Below are 14,953 nucleotides of genomic sequence, written 5' to 3'. Positions count from 1 at the left end.
TATTCTTAGCCTTTTTCTTTTCTTAAAACTTGACAGTTGCATAGAAAATAGAAGAATATTCTTTATCCTACACTATGTTATTACATCAATGGAGCCTCTTTAATCTATTTATGTATATTATTAAAACATTTCTTTCATTTTTCAGATAATGGTCATAGTAAATAGGATCTTAAGTTTCTCTGTAACAAGTCCAGTGAGCCGCTTCCTAACTGGCTTGGAGTTACTTAGAGATAAGATCGAAGAATGGAACAAAAACGCCCATAAAGGAAATAATCTCATAGAAATATCACTTGCTGTGGGACAACAGATTATCAACTGGAGAAAACTAGAAATGGCTCATTGGAAAGAGTGCCTGAACAATCTGTATCACAGGTAATTTAAATTGTTCTTTTAGGACTGGACCAATAAGTTCGGTGAATGGATAAGTTTCCATCCTCTCTTCTTGCTGTGCCTAAGAGGGTTAATTGTTTCTCTTTATTTTACCCACCAACTTTTGTATACATTATGAGATGCAATAAAATTATTGGGCATTGATTAAAAAGGGGGTGTATTGTCATATAACGCGAAACCACGCAATTTGTTCATTGTTTTGATACTCTGATACTAGGATACTTCGTTGTTGCTGCTTATTCAAGTTTTTTGGTGATTTTGTACCCAATGTCTTGCGAAAGTAACAAATACGCTTTATTTTTTGCTTTTGCCCATGTACGTAATGTACGAATAGCTTGATATTAAGATACGTGTGGTGAGTTCCTTACCATAGAACACCATCTTATGAAGTTAGTACTTTCAGAAAACAATCAGAGGCTCACAGATACTGGTTCTACTTATACCCAGTGATCAACTCATATCTGGACACACAATCGGACAGACTAATCAACGTGCTTAAAGACTTCATGGAGACATCTAACTTGGCTGAATATGAAGTGAGACTGGACATCATATTTGTGTATCATTGTCATTTGATACATCTTGAACCTAGTGAAAAACGTGGTAAGTAGCACAATTAAATAAAATTGTGCGTAAACTGTGTCGCTACTTTTAGCGCTTTAGAGGTCTGGAGTGCGTAGATTCGGCATTGGAAATATTAAAACATTAGAAGTTCGAGAATTGTTTTTTTACTACATGGTGATGATAACTCATATAGTCATTTGCACTACCATTTCCAGCTTTTGGCCCAGTTGTTGTTTCCAGTTTTTACAACTAGTAGTTGTAAAAACTAACTAGTTAAAGGAATTACGCTTTAACAGCTACTTTAGTTCAGAAAACTATTTCGTAACTAAGAGTTTGACGATCACGTATTGGTTTATAAAAGTGATGAAGGTAACTCCTACAAACATTTCCACTGCATGAATTCCAGACGAGCTCCTCTCAATACTGTGGAACACATACAACTACTACGCCCAGTTCAGCGCGCAGGTGGCGGCGCACATCAAAGAGAAGCGCGCGCCCATCGAGAAGAAGTTGCGCGACTTCGTGAAGATATGCACGTGGGACAGAGATCTCAGCTACTGGAGTGTTAAGGATACGGTGGAGAAGGCGCATAAGGCACTGCATAAACATACCAAGGAGTTTGAGGTGAGTGATCAAGATTTTATAATACTATTGTTTTTAGTTGAATGAGAATTTGATCTGTTCTTAATCATTTAAATGTTTATCTTGTTACTTTATTTTATTACTGCACTAATAGCCGAGTAGTTTAGGTCATCACGCCAAACCAACTGATCGCTGTGTGATCCACGAATGCTTGTTCTGAGTCTGGGTTTCTTTGTGCATGTAAATTGTATGTTTGTGAAACCTCCACGACACATGGATTAAATTGGAAGTCGTCTAAAAAAGAACCTATTACTTGCTCTGTTGTAGAACAAAGAGATAGTAAAAAAAAAACATTATATATTTATGATCCTCTAGACCTAAAGATGCAAACGAGCCAGGCTGTGTAGTTCCCCCAATTATTTTCACAAAAACACCACCGCAATAAACACAATTTTAATCACTGTATTTCTATCAAACAAATAATTTATCCCAACTTCCTTCCTCGCTTAATCTTCCAGAACGTTCTAAAAGAGAGCGTAACAAGCTGTTTAGTAGACAAGACTACCGAAGTGATTGGTGACCACGTGGGCATATGGGACCGGCCCAAGCGGACCACCGCCGCCAGCGCGCCCACCGGCGGCGCCTACATGATAGACCTGCAGAACTATATTGTACTAGCCAGGAACATCAAGGTACGTTAAATTATATTAGACTATTCAGAGCAAGAAATTAGAATCAATTGTTAGAATAGAATACTTTTTTGCTAAGAATAATTGAGTAAAGAAAATACGATTAAAATATTCTTTTCATTTGGTCAAAATGCAGGTATTTATAATAGAGTGCTTACATTGGGTAATTTTACAAATTGTGTAAGATGTTGTGATTGTATTCTGTTTTAAGTTAATTTACACATCTTTATGCTAATTTCTTTGCTTATATTTGGGTTTTTTGCTAAATAGATTCTTATAATACATTAGTGTCGTAACTAACATTTTTAGGTTTGTAATATATCATACAATACATGTACATAATATTTTGGTTAAGAAAACTGCTTTACAACATGGGTGTTTCTTTTCTTTCTCTACTAAGTGTAATTAATTTTACTTATTTATTTACTAATTGTCATTTTTAATTTTCCAGCCAACCGAGGTAGTATGGATTCATCATAAGAATTATTATTCAAAATGCATCTCAATCAGTCTTGTATATAATGGTGTTTTATGTTACACATTTATAGTTCATCTATATTTAGGGTCATGCCCAGTGGGGTAAAACAGGATTCCTAAAACAGAAAATAAATATTCATGCGGGTTTTTATAGATAATGGTACGGATTCCAAGTTTGCAAAACCGAAGCCTTCTTATCATTTTTTGTAATTCGGCGCAGAATCAATTTAATAACTACCTTATTTGCTTTGAGTTTATATTCAAATTCATAAAGACCTAGTAAACATACTGCTAGTTATCCCAAAAATGAGATTCCGTCATACCTTAATAAATTTAGTGCATATTCAAAGTTAAAATCGTAATCTAATTTCGGTTATCCACCATTATGTACAGGACTTTATACATCCATATCTATTTACATAACAATATTGTTTGTTTAACTAATTTTAGAGGTGGCGGGGTAGTCGCATTATATGTTATAATAATTCATGACTTGTTTGTAAATAGCTAACATCACCATTTAAAATATTCAAATCAATTTAACTTTTATTTTCTTTGTACTAGAAATTTTTGGACGAATCAGAGCAGCCGTGCAAGATAATTGCCGAGGGTAGTCTGTTATCAAAAGTGTCAAGTTTACTGAACAAGGCTAAGACATTGTGTAAGGATACTATTGCGAATACTGGGTATCCGGCGCTGGTGCAAGCGTTGGATGACTTCGTGACTGTCGTGATAGAGACTAGTACTCATCTTGGGTCTTTGGAGGTGAGGATTCTTATTTTAATTATTATTAATTACCGGTTTATTGCAGGGAACAATTCTGTCTCCTGATACTTCGAGAATTTACCAAGTAGAAAAATCCCGATTTGTATGTGTTTGGCTAAGTTGGTAGCTTTGCGAAATATAATCCTTGATCACACGGATAGCTGAGTGGTTGAGGTCATTTCGGCAAAAACCGATTGAGCGGGTTTGATCCCCTCGTAAGACGAGCATTTTTTTGATCTGCGATTGTTTTTTTTTTGTGAAACCCCTGTGGTTTAATTTATTTAAAGCGGGAGTTATTAGAAAAAAATAAACTTAACAATTAATATGTTAAATTTTGTATTGTAAGTTACGTTTCAGACTACTGATATTTGCTTTATTGTCATTATTGGCCTAGCCTTTTCCCAACTATGTTGGGGTCGGCTACCAGTCCAACCGGTTTCAGCTGAGTACTAGTGTTTTACCAGAAGCGACTGCCTATCTGACCTTCTTAACCCGGTTACCTGGGCAACACGATACCCCTTGGTTAGACTGGCTGTCAGACTTTTATTTGCTTTATTATATACCCACTATTTAAAAAAAATACTTTAATAAATTATTTGCTCATTCTCAGGTCGACTCTACACTACCAAAAGAAAAACAGACGTCTCAAGCAAAGAACCACGTGCAACAAAAGCGGAAAGCCCTAGCTGATCTTTTCAAATACTTAACTAAACTAGGTCTGAACTACCGCACCGGTCTAGTCATACTCACTGCCTCGGAGAAGGAACTGTACGACTTCACTATACCGCCCGTCGATCTTGAAGCGGCCATCAGCTATTTGAAGAGCAGGTAATTATATGAATAGTGGTGTGTGTGTGTGTGTATGAAAAGCACAGAGGTGTGACTTATTATATCATGGTATCATGTTTTCACGCACACATGCGTGCGTTAATTATTTCTCTTTTATTCGCACACACGTGAACATACGCATACACTTAAAATAAGCACGTGCCCTTTTTTATCAAATATTATCTCTGTTTCCCTTTCAATCACAACAAATGAAGTTATTTAATCGACGATATAAATATGACCATTAAATGATGCAACGGTTTACTAATCTCGCGTAGTTATAATCATGAGCTTTAACGTCAGCTCATGATTAAGGACTCCGGTTGTGTCCGAAACTAGTCGGGCAAGCATGGCATTTAATAATGATTCTTCCTCACAATGGTATACTATAAACATATCTCCCAATACTCAGATTCATTAACATTTTGTTTTCAGACGTTGCGATGCCTCCCTATCCCTACTGTGGTCGGGCTGTGAGAAGTACTTCCAGAAGAACATAGCTCGCCACAGGATTCTAACTCTAGCTCTACAGGCGCCGCATCAAGACTTGGGGATGCAGAACATTGAGAGGTGTAAAGGATTTGCCGCTCAATTGTTGGTGAGTAGCAATAATATATTAGAAGATATATTTTCCATGTCATGATGTTCGATTCGTCTTGAAGAATCTTAATGACGTACCTTCTCTGGAGTTATCAAAGGCAAATAAGCTAATTTGTTCAAATATGATATGTAAAATTAAATTTTCGTTAGTAATAGGCTGGTTCCATGCGGCCCTGAATAGAGAGTCGTGGAAGGATTTGGGGGAGGCCTTTGCCCAGCTGTGGGACAGAGTAGGCTAGGAAAAAATAATAATAATAATATATTTAGACGAATCAAAGTTTCCGATATCAAATTAGGTTTGACCGATCTCATAACAGTAGAACGAAAGAGGTTTTGAACTTATTTTAACTTAACAAATTCTTATCTTTGATATTTTTTATTTCAGAAACTAACCAACACCCAAAAGAAATCCATATCAAAATACTCACGCTACCTTTGCGACTTGAGAACGTTAACAACAAACGTTACTAATGTACTAGAAGTCAATAACACAGACACAAACGTATCCACAGTAAATTCTAGACTAGACCTTCTAACAGAATGTTACGCAAACACTAGCATTGTTCTAGAACAATTCTACGTTGTTCTTAAGTCTTGTCCAGAAAGAGGTGTAGGCTCTGAATTTGAACCAGACTTTGACAACGTTCTTTCCAACTCCAAAGTTGTCCGATGCTACAAAAACAGCGATGAATGGAAGGATTTAAATAAAAAAGTCAACGCTTTAATATCTAATGTTAATAAACAGAAAAATGCTTTACATAAAGTCGCCAATATTATGCCTAAAGAATTCCATCCTGATGATACAAAAGTACCTATTATATCTCAAGCTCATATAGACGTTGCAAACGATTGTAAAGCTAGTTTGGAAGCCATGGTTAAAGATATCGACGAACTCTTACTTGAATATCAGTTTGAATTCAAGTCGTTAATCTACGATTTGAAACCACAGCACCCTCTATTGAAGAGTATCACAAACCTTAGCAGTTATCTGAAAGAAACGCTAAATGAATTGGAAAGCCTAGACAAAAACGATGACGTTTCTATGGACGGTGTTACAACCGATAAACTTATTGACCAATCTGAAGATTTGATAGCGACTATGCTTCTTATAATCCAGTCTGTCTATAAACAACATTTGCCCCTCGATTACTCAGAAAATGCTAAACTAATTAAGGATATTGATGAAATTATTAAGAGCGATAAAGAGGAATCGAAAGACATTATCGAAGATAGACATTTAAAGGAACATTTACAAGATAAATTGTCGAGTGATTCAAGACTATTGCAACTAGAATCTTTGATCAACAAGACCAAAATGCTGTATACCAATTACGGCCAATATTTGGCCAACGGCAATGATGTAAGTGATATAAAGAGTGTGATAATGAGGTTGGTGCCAATATTAGAGCAAACAGTGCTGTTTGTTCAGTACTTTGTGTCACAGAAGGTGGCGGTACACAGGGTTTCCTGCAAGATGCTATCAGTATTATTGAAGATTTTCTCGGATTTGGCACAGAAAGGGTGAGTTTCTATTCTTATTTCTATTCTCTGCGTTCCATGTCGATTTTTTTCATTTATTGTATAAGATAAAACCAGACCGGAATAGAAAAATCGTTTTTTGGTTTTCTTTAATTACCGTTGTATATCGTGGCTCACAGGAGTAGCAGTAATAGGCATGTCCCGAAAAAGATAATTGATGGCATTATGCGTAAAACTGAATGCCGTATAAGTAAAAACTAAATAAATGTTGATAAATCTGATTAAATTTTCGGTTAGCACTGCTGCCTTCGCACTACTACTACGGTCGCTAACTTTCGTAGCCTAGCTTAAAAATATACGATTATGAGTTTTTTTCAATCTACTTTTGTTACATAACATACTTCCGTATTCAGTTTCTGCAAGCCGTCAGACCTGGACATGGACGAAGGCGAGGGTGAAGGCGGCCCCGGCAAGCTGTCCGGCGGCACCGGGCTCGGGGACGGCGAGGGACAGAAGGACGTATCTGATAGAATCGAGAATCAGGTATATCATGTATCATTATAGTTATCGTGTATCATTATAGTTTTTAATGAAAATGGAGTAGAGAATATTGTGTGCTTTAAGAGCTAATGTAGATGAGTAAATGGATCATTATGATACTGCTTTATAAATTAATTATATCGAGGTAAAAGGGTTTTCGCCATATAGAGAAGGAAAAAACAATAGTCAATTCGATTAATGTATAGCTAATTTGTCAAAACACGAACTGACTTATGATCCGAAATGGTATTGGGATTATTTAAGTTTATCTCAACATATATACTCCTAGAAAATAATAAGTAGAAAATGTTGAGAAATTATAAACAAAGAAAAGAAGTAAGTTAAGTCTTAGAATATGAAAAAAAAAATATCATTGCGCTGTTAAAATTTGTTTGAAAATAATCTTAAATTTCTTGCACAGGACCAACTAGATGACGCTCACCGTCCAGGCGAAGAGAAAAAAGAAGAGAATAGAGATTGCAAAGAGGAAGAGAAAGGAGTTAACATGACTGATGACTTCGACTCCCATCTGCAAGATGTTGACAAGAAAGGTAACATTTGCATGATAAACTAGATAGACCTTTAGATATGAGAATGTATCCCTATTTTTTTAATGTCTGACCAACATAAGAATTGGTATGAAGTTGATGGCCTATTTAGCACCAGGTTGTCAACAAACAAAACAAGGTCAACAACTAACTACACGAGTACAAAACTTGATTGATTGTTAATCTTTTGGTTAACCAAGTTAGACTCAGTAGCTAAAATGATGCATCATTTTTTTTAGCTTTGCAGATATCAAGGTCTAGAGTTATTGATGCAATTCCAACCAACATTGTGACAGTTACAAAAAATACAAGTATATCAGAAAATACCTCTCATTAGGAGAGCCAGAAATAAAAACATTTCAATTTTGAGAGTTCAGTCCTGATAATTATTTACTTTTTGTTGTAGAAGGAGACCAGTCAGAACAAGAGGACGACGAAGATGATGCCGACAAGCAAATGGGAGACATTGACAATGCTGCTGATAAGTAAGTATGATTGTAACAGCCGATAATAGGCAAAATGTATTTGGTCAACAGTGGATTCAGAAATACCAGTGAGGAGCAAAAGTATTTATTTGTCCCTTTTTTGAACAACCCCCATCAAACCGGTCCAACTCTGGTTTTCTTCAAAGAGATTATCTCATATTTTGCACCTAGAAATGCCTATTCAATTATAATGAAATACAAACGGACCGTGAAATTGACAAATGTATCTTTCCCTCAGACTAGACCAGCAAATCTGGGGTTCAGAAGACGAAGAAGAATTAGACGAGGAACAAGGTCAAAAGAAAGACCAAGAAGAGAAAGGTCAAGGTGAAAGTACAGGAGAGAAGGAAATGGCCGCTAAAGATAAAGAACAGGAACAGGGCACGGATGATGGCGAGGATGGAAAAGAGAAGAAGAAGAAGAAAGATATCAATGAAATGGATGAACCTGAAGTTGATGATGACCATGTAAGTAATGATATATGATTGATGAATTTGTTATAATAATATATATTTATGAAACTAAAAGCCAATCTGCTGGACGCTCATAAAAGTATTTTAGTAAAAGTGAATATCATCCAATACCTAGATTCCACAAGTGACAAGATTGAGACATATCAGCTGTTTTCAATGTATTTTATAATAAAATATATTTTTATCCTTAGGTGGATCCATATCACGGAAACCAACAACCACTTCCTGAGCCAGAAGACTTCGAATTGCCAGACAATATGAACTTAGACGGCGAAGAGCCCGGTGAAGAAAATGTAAGTTTTGATTTTTTATAACTACTTGAAAAAAATGTTTTGGGACAATTTGGGAAAAGCCTATTCAGTAACGCCGCAATAATTGATGGTTGACTTAGTTAAAATCCTTTTTCCTAAGAAACGCTTGGTTTTTATTCCAGTTCCGAAGATACAATTCATACAAATTGCTATCCTTTATACTTGCTTATAGGCCGGGTATACTAGAAAAACTAAAATGACTAGACTCAAATTCAACTTTTTTTATATATTTGAATCAATATATTCGATTTATGTATTCGAATCAAATAATTAAAGCTAAGTGTTAACTTACAGGAAGGTGACACAGAAACAGAGAATCCATTCGACATCGACGTGATGAAGGAAAATATTGAGGAAGAACAGGATTGCGACGACAAAGCGGAAGACGGAAAAGACAATAAGAATGGATTGGACGTGTCCAGTGATGAAGAAGATAATGGTGATGAGAAAGGTGATGATGCAGAGGGAGAGGGTGATGAAAAGGTAAGCAACTGTTAAAAGCAAGTTAAATAAATAGTGCACTATATCAGCTTTTAAATTAGGGTGAGAAATAATATATTTCGAGTCTTGATTCCGCAATGGCAACTGTCTTTTACAGTTTTAGTAAACCCGCATATTACAATCAATATAAATTATATAGCTGACACTAACGCGATTTAAGTTCAGTTTACTTTATATGCCCATGAATTTCCAGGAAAAAGAAAATAATGATCAACCGGGCCCTGAGAACGAAGAAAACCCAGAAAGCGAAGAAAAAGATGGCGGCGAAGAAATAGATAATGAACAAGAAGCTCCCGACGAATCCAACACAGATGACCCTGAAAATCCTGAAAACGCTGAAAACCCTGAAAACGATCTTCCGAAAAATCCCGATCAAATAAACGAAGAGGATGAAGTAGAACAGAAGAATAAAGAGGCTAACCCTCAAGCGAACCCTTCGAACAATGATCCCACGGCTGATGAAAATGCTGAAAACGCAGAAATGGATCAAGGGACCAATGATAATGTTGAAACAAATGCGGAGCAGGCTAAAGATGAAGACGCTGAGCCTTTTGTAAGTACTAACATATTAGGAGTTAAATTGTTTTTGAAAATACATAAGTAAGTTAAATATAACCTAACCACATTTGGCGGGGTTTTCAATGAAGGTTGACGTGAGTCTGTGTTATGCCAAAAATAATTCCTTTCAAAAATGAATCTTCAAGGTATATTGCTTTTCCTTACTTTTTGATCTAAACCATATGTCTAATCTAATAAAAAGAGTTCGATTTTCAGGAACGTGGGCTTGGGGATTACGAGCTTACGATTGGGACTCACACATTCATATAATCTAATTAAAATGAGTAGAGTTACACTTCAAGTCTTAAGTAGTTAATCATTTTTAATCCATACAGGAACAAGCCCAAGAGCAAGTTGGCGAGGAAAAGCAGTCGACAGGTCGTTCGGAGTTAGACAAGAGCGACAAAGGGCATAGAGGAGAGAAACAGGCCGCGAGCCGCGCGGAGCGAACACAGGAGAAGCGGAAGAAACATGAGAATAAACCGGGCAAGACTGATCAGGAACGAACACTTGGTGAGTGAGAAAGTCTAACAGCCACATGCAAGACTTACGCACTGTATTTACTACTTCTGATTGGTTTCGATACGGGTTCCAAGAAGTAAATCCTTTCCCTGGGACACCCTGAGCTTAAGCGCTAGATGGCTTTCGTTGGTTATCCTGTTTTACAGAAATTTCAAGTATAGGCAAGTGTGGCTCGCTTGTCCCCCTGTCAAGTGGTATGTAGTGGTATGTCAAGTTTCTGACTACACTAAATTTCTATTTGTATCCTCAATAAACAGGTGACATAAATGAGAAGAAACACAAACAGTCGAAAACATTGAATGTGGAGCGCGAAGAGCAAGAGGAAGGAGGCGACAACGATGATGACGCCGATAAGGAAGCTGATGCTTACCAACACGTAAAGCAGGCTAAGAAGGATGATCTACAGGTAATATACACTGCTTTTTTTTATACGACTCCTGTGTGAAGGAATTTAGTCCTTGTGTCGCGGGGGGTTTGACAAACATTCGGGTCACTTGCAGAAAGACGGGTGTCCTTGACTCAAACTCAGGACAAGCATTCGTGGATCACACAAATGATTGTTCTATGAGCAAGCGGTAATCGAAACCGTGACACATCCCGCTCAGTCGGTTGGGCGTGGTGAGCTTGATCACTCGGCTATCGGTGCAGTAACTGCTATTCTATTAAGAGCCATTTCACATTTTCGCCCGAATAGTTAAGACTTTGAGCTTCTCTATTACCATCTTAGGTAGGTAATACCCAGAATTTATTGAACGAATATAAAAGTTGATTAGTTTGAAATTATTCGTAAGACAAAAAAACGGCAGGTTTGCAAACATTAATTATGTTAAAGTATATTCTATTAATTTGTAGGCAATAGATGCCGCCACTAAAGAACAGGCAGATCAACAGCCAACATTGCAGCAAGAAGAAGAAGACGCTGAGAAACTTAAAGAGGATGAAGAAGTTCCTATGGATGTAGACGATGATGAAATACAGGTTAGTTTTATTAAAATGATATTTTCAAAAGCGTTAGTTTAAATAACAAAAGAAAAACCTTAAAAAAGTGTGTATTTATAAGTTTTCAGTTTTGGTGCGAATAAAGGTTATTTAACTATAGCACTGATTCTTATTAAAATATTCTATATTTTATAAATATTATTTTTGTGCACAAATTGTTATGTTTCAAGCGTCTTTTATACGCCAACGCTATTAATATAATAAAATAAGGCTCAATAAAAAATACGACATTTTTGATTGAGCCTTATTTTATTTTAAGACTTGAAGTTAAGAGATTTTATTATATAACTTGATAGTTTTTAGAAGCTTTTTTAGCGCAACTTTATTAAAGTGCCCTTGCAGAAGAAGCCTAAGAGTAACACCAATAAAACAAAAGGTTTGTGTATATGTACCTACTCACAAAAACTCTAAACCTCAGGTCGAGAAATCAGAAGAATTAAAACCGGAGAAGATGAAGGAGACTTCAGAGAAAGACAGAGAGAAGTCAGGAAACAAGAAGGACGGCGGCGAAGAGCCGACAGGGGAAACTGGTATGGAAGTGGAAGGTGAGAAGGTGGGGACAGAGGTCGTGCCGAGAGGGAACGAGACTACGTATCATACGAGGTGAGAATTTTGATAGTAACTATCGTATCGTTCACATAAATTTAATGTGAACGTGTGAGTAAACCATTGCATCATTGAATGAGGTAAGAATTGTATATTAGAAAAAGATTTATTACTTTTGATCGGAGTCACAGTTGAGTCTAGTCTGGCTGTCTTAGGAGGTTATTGCTGCTGTGGTTAGATTTAGCTCAGTAAGTGCAGAAACTAGAATGATTAAGTTGACACTTTAAGACTGGCCGCGACCCCGTCTGGTTGAGGGCCCGAGGCATTTATTGTAAAGCTACTGCTAATTTTTAACGTTACAGTTTATTCCTATATAAACAAATAAATTCCTTGTACCCAGGATGGACGACTGCCAAACGCAATCAACAGACTTGACAATCGACGAATACATGAGTTTCCGCGAGTGGTTGAACAGCGGGCCGACGCCGAGTCACGGCAGCGTGGCCGTGTGGAGGACGCTGTGGAGGGACTCGTCCGCCGCCGCCAGGGCGCTCTGCGAGAGGCTCAGGCTAGTGCTCGAGCCTACTGGCCGGTCTAGGAGAGCTGGTGAGATTTCTACACTGTTTTATACGATTTTGTTCCTGAGCTTTGACTAAAACTGCAAAATTGGTTCTCATAATGATCTTTTTTCTGAACTAAATCTATTGAGTCAAACCAAGTGACAATTACTCCGTTAAGTATAAAAAAATCAACAAAATGGCTTCATTCAGTTTAGTTAGAAAAAACTACAATATTGGTAGTAAAAACTGCACATAGCCACGCTACTATTTACTATGTATGATAACTAAACATGTACCTCATAATAGGTGACTTCCGCACTGGTCGCGCTATCAACATGCGTCGCGTGATCCCTTACATCGCGTCCCACTTCAGGAAGGACCGCATCTGGTTGCGCCGCACCAAGCCCGCCAAACGAGAGTATAAGATCGCGATCGCCGTCGATGATTCTAGCTCTATGTCCGATAACAGGAGTAAGGAGTTGGCGTTTGAAAGCCTTGCTCTCGTGTCTCAGGTATGTGAAGTGGAGATTTATTTATATTAAGATGATTGTCACTCCAATTAATATAGGTCGACTGGGAGCGCTGGAAACTATGAAAGCTTTATTTACGGTGCTAAGATGTTAACAATCTTATATACTGTAGAGAAATGGAATTTATATCTGAAACTAAAATCGAAAACTTAGTGTTAGTTAAGGCAAGGCAAAATATTCTTGACGATTTCTATACTGGTATCCGGGCATAAAGGCAGCAGACCAGACTGGTATCTTGCGACGCACACTCCAGGAGACTTTCAATTTGGACAACGGAATGATTTATCTTTCTAAAAGAAATGTTACCTTTATACAATAGAGTTGAACTAAACCAATTTATTAAAAATTCCAGGCACTAAATCTCCTCGAATCCGGCGATCTGGCAGTACTAAGCTTCGGTGAAAAGCCAAACCTTTTACATCCATTCACGGAACAGTTCTCAGAACATTCAGGCTCGAAGATCTTGGAACAATTACGCTTCGAACAGACAAAGACAAGAATAGCACAACTATTAGACTTCTGCACAGTTTTGTTTGAGGAACAGACGATGAGAAGCGATGCGGTGAACGCTAAACTGTTGGTGGTGGTCAGCGATGGTCGGGGAATATTCTCTGAAGGGGAGACTAGGGTGCTGCAGAGTGTGAGGAGAGCGAGACAACAAGGCATCTTCTTAGTCTACGTCATAATTGATAACCCTGACAATAAGGTTAGTTTTTGATTGATGCTTTTTTGTTATCAATTTTAGAGCCCCCAGCAAAATGAAGACGATACTGATAGTTAGATCGGGTTGAATTGAAAGTGAGGTAAGATCCAACTAAGCTGTCGGGTAGGTTGGTGCAATATCAGAAAATTCTACCAGCCGCATAAAAATTGTTTTTTCTAGCTAGTTTGGGCTCTCAAGGCAGTCGCGACTGAATAATCTGTAGAAAGCTCTATATATAATCAAGAGCTACATATTTTGTTATAAAGTAATTCAAATTCAATTTAATAAATTGCTTGTTCTTTTCAGGACTCAATCATGGACATACGTCGCCCTCTACTGGACCCTACCACAAACACTCTAACTGGCTTTGTATCATACTTGGACACATTCCCGTTCCCCTTCTACCTAATACTGCGAGACATGTCAGCGTTACCCACTGTTTTAGGAGACGCCCTTAGGCAGTGGTTTGAATTAGCCGCTAATAATACAAGCTAAAATACTTCTTTAATGGTCGTGACTATAAGGTTTAATTTCCATAAAAAATGTTCTTCCATAGTATAGGATGTGTTTGTAAATGATAAAATAACGGAAGAGGTTGTCAAAACCTATATTTGTCACTAATGGAAACCTTTCATCAATACAAGTGTTAGGCTAGGTAAATTAATAGATTTTAGTTAGGTTCATTCGTAAAAAAAAAATGTTACATGTAAAGACTATTATAAGACTATTGAATCTGGAAGGGGAAGAAACTTAAAATCCATTGTTATTGTTTTACTCGGATTATAGTCCCTTATATCCAACTAATAGCATAGCATAGTTTAAGTAGTCATTTACTTTGGGTCAAAGATTTATATTTTTTAGCTCATTAATTACATATACAACTAAGAATATATTTTTCTATAAAATCGCAGCAATAATTAAATAATTAGGAATATTTCTGCTCTAATTCTTAGTATTTTGGATCTCAAGATACTGCTTGATATACTTAAAGATGTTTAAGACAATTCTAGCATATAGATATAAAAACATGCAATCTTGTTGGTTTAAATAGTTATTGAGTATGTTAGTAAATTACTTGAAAAATCGAAGAAGTAAGAAGTTATATTTGAAATCATCTTTGATTTAAAAATGTTTATTATTGTAAAGTTAATAGTTCACATGGTACTGTGATTTCTCGACTGCTAAATCGCTTTGCGAATAAAATAGACATAAGTTAAAATTGTTTTCATGTTTTTGAAAAAGTTAAATTGGTTTATATTAAATGCTTTTGAATAATAATAGTTTTTATTTTCTCAGCTTAGTT

The 14,953-nt window shown here is 36.7% G+C and overlaps 1 protein-coding gene across 2 annotated transcripts in view; it reads left to right on the top strand.

Annotated features, from left to right (window-relative positions):
- Positions 1–14,928, top strand: part of LOC113494871 (midasin) — a 30,476-nt gene extending 15,548 nt beyond the window's left edge. Inside the window, exons 19-42 of one of the 2 annotated variants that reach the window (XM_026873378.1) lie at positions 146–372; positions 794–993; positions 1,361–1,578; positions 2,055–2,228; positions 2,677–2,685; positions 3,267–3,467; positions 4,078–4,295; positions 4,731–4,893; positions 5,281–6,416; positions 6,788–6,917; positions 7,336–7,465; positions 7,869–7,947; positions 8,186–8,414; positions 8,612–8,713; positions 9,026–9,214; positions 9,426–9,785; positions 10,126–10,303; positions 10,570–10,718; positions 11,165–11,290; positions 11,730–11,914; positions 12,258–12,463; positions 12,724–12,929; positions 13,300–13,653; positions 13,957–14,928. In XM_026873378.1, coding sequence (XP_026729179.1) covers positions 146–372; positions 794–993; positions 1,361–1,578; positions 2,055–2,228; positions 2,677–2,685; positions 3,267–3,467; positions 4,078–4,295; positions 4,731–4,893; positions 5,281–6,416; positions 6,788–6,917; positions 7,336–7,465; positions 7,869–7,947; positions 8,186–8,414; positions 8,612–8,713; positions 9,026–9,214; positions 9,426–9,785; positions 10,126–10,303; positions 10,570–10,718; positions 11,165–11,290; positions 11,730–11,914; positions 12,258–12,463; positions 12,724–12,929; positions 13,300–13,653; positions 13,957–14,145 — 5,358 coding nt within the window. In that variant the 3' untranslated portion in view covers positions 14,146–14,928. The remainder of the gene's footprint in view (positions 1–145; positions 373–793; positions 994–1,360; positions 1,579–2,054; positions 2,229–2,676; positions 2,686–3,266; positions 3,468–4,077; positions 4,296–4,730; positions 4,894–5,280; positions 6,417–6,787; positions 6,918–7,335; positions 7,466–7,868; positions 7,948–8,185; positions 8,415–8,611; positions 8,714–9,025; positions 9,215–9,425; positions 9,786–10,125; positions 10,304–10,569; positions 10,719–11,164; positions 11,291–11,729; positions 11,915–12,257; positions 12,464–12,723; positions 12,930–13,299; positions 13,654–13,956) is intronic. The other variant, XM_026873387.1, reaches the window with a different exon arrangement.
- Positions 14,929–14,953: the final 25 nt, after the last annotated feature.

Source organism: Trichoplusia ni, chromosome 1, assembly GCF_003590095.1.
Source record: "Trichoplusia ni isolate ovarian cell line Hi5 chromosome 1, tn1, whole genome shotgun sequence".
NCBI classification, from domain to species: domain Eukaryota; kingdom Metazoa; phylum Arthropoda; class Insecta; order Lepidoptera; family Noctuidae; genus Trichoplusia; species Trichoplusia ni.
Note: the sequence above shows the minus strand (reverse complement) of the source record. Positions and strands in the feature narration are given on the sequence as shown.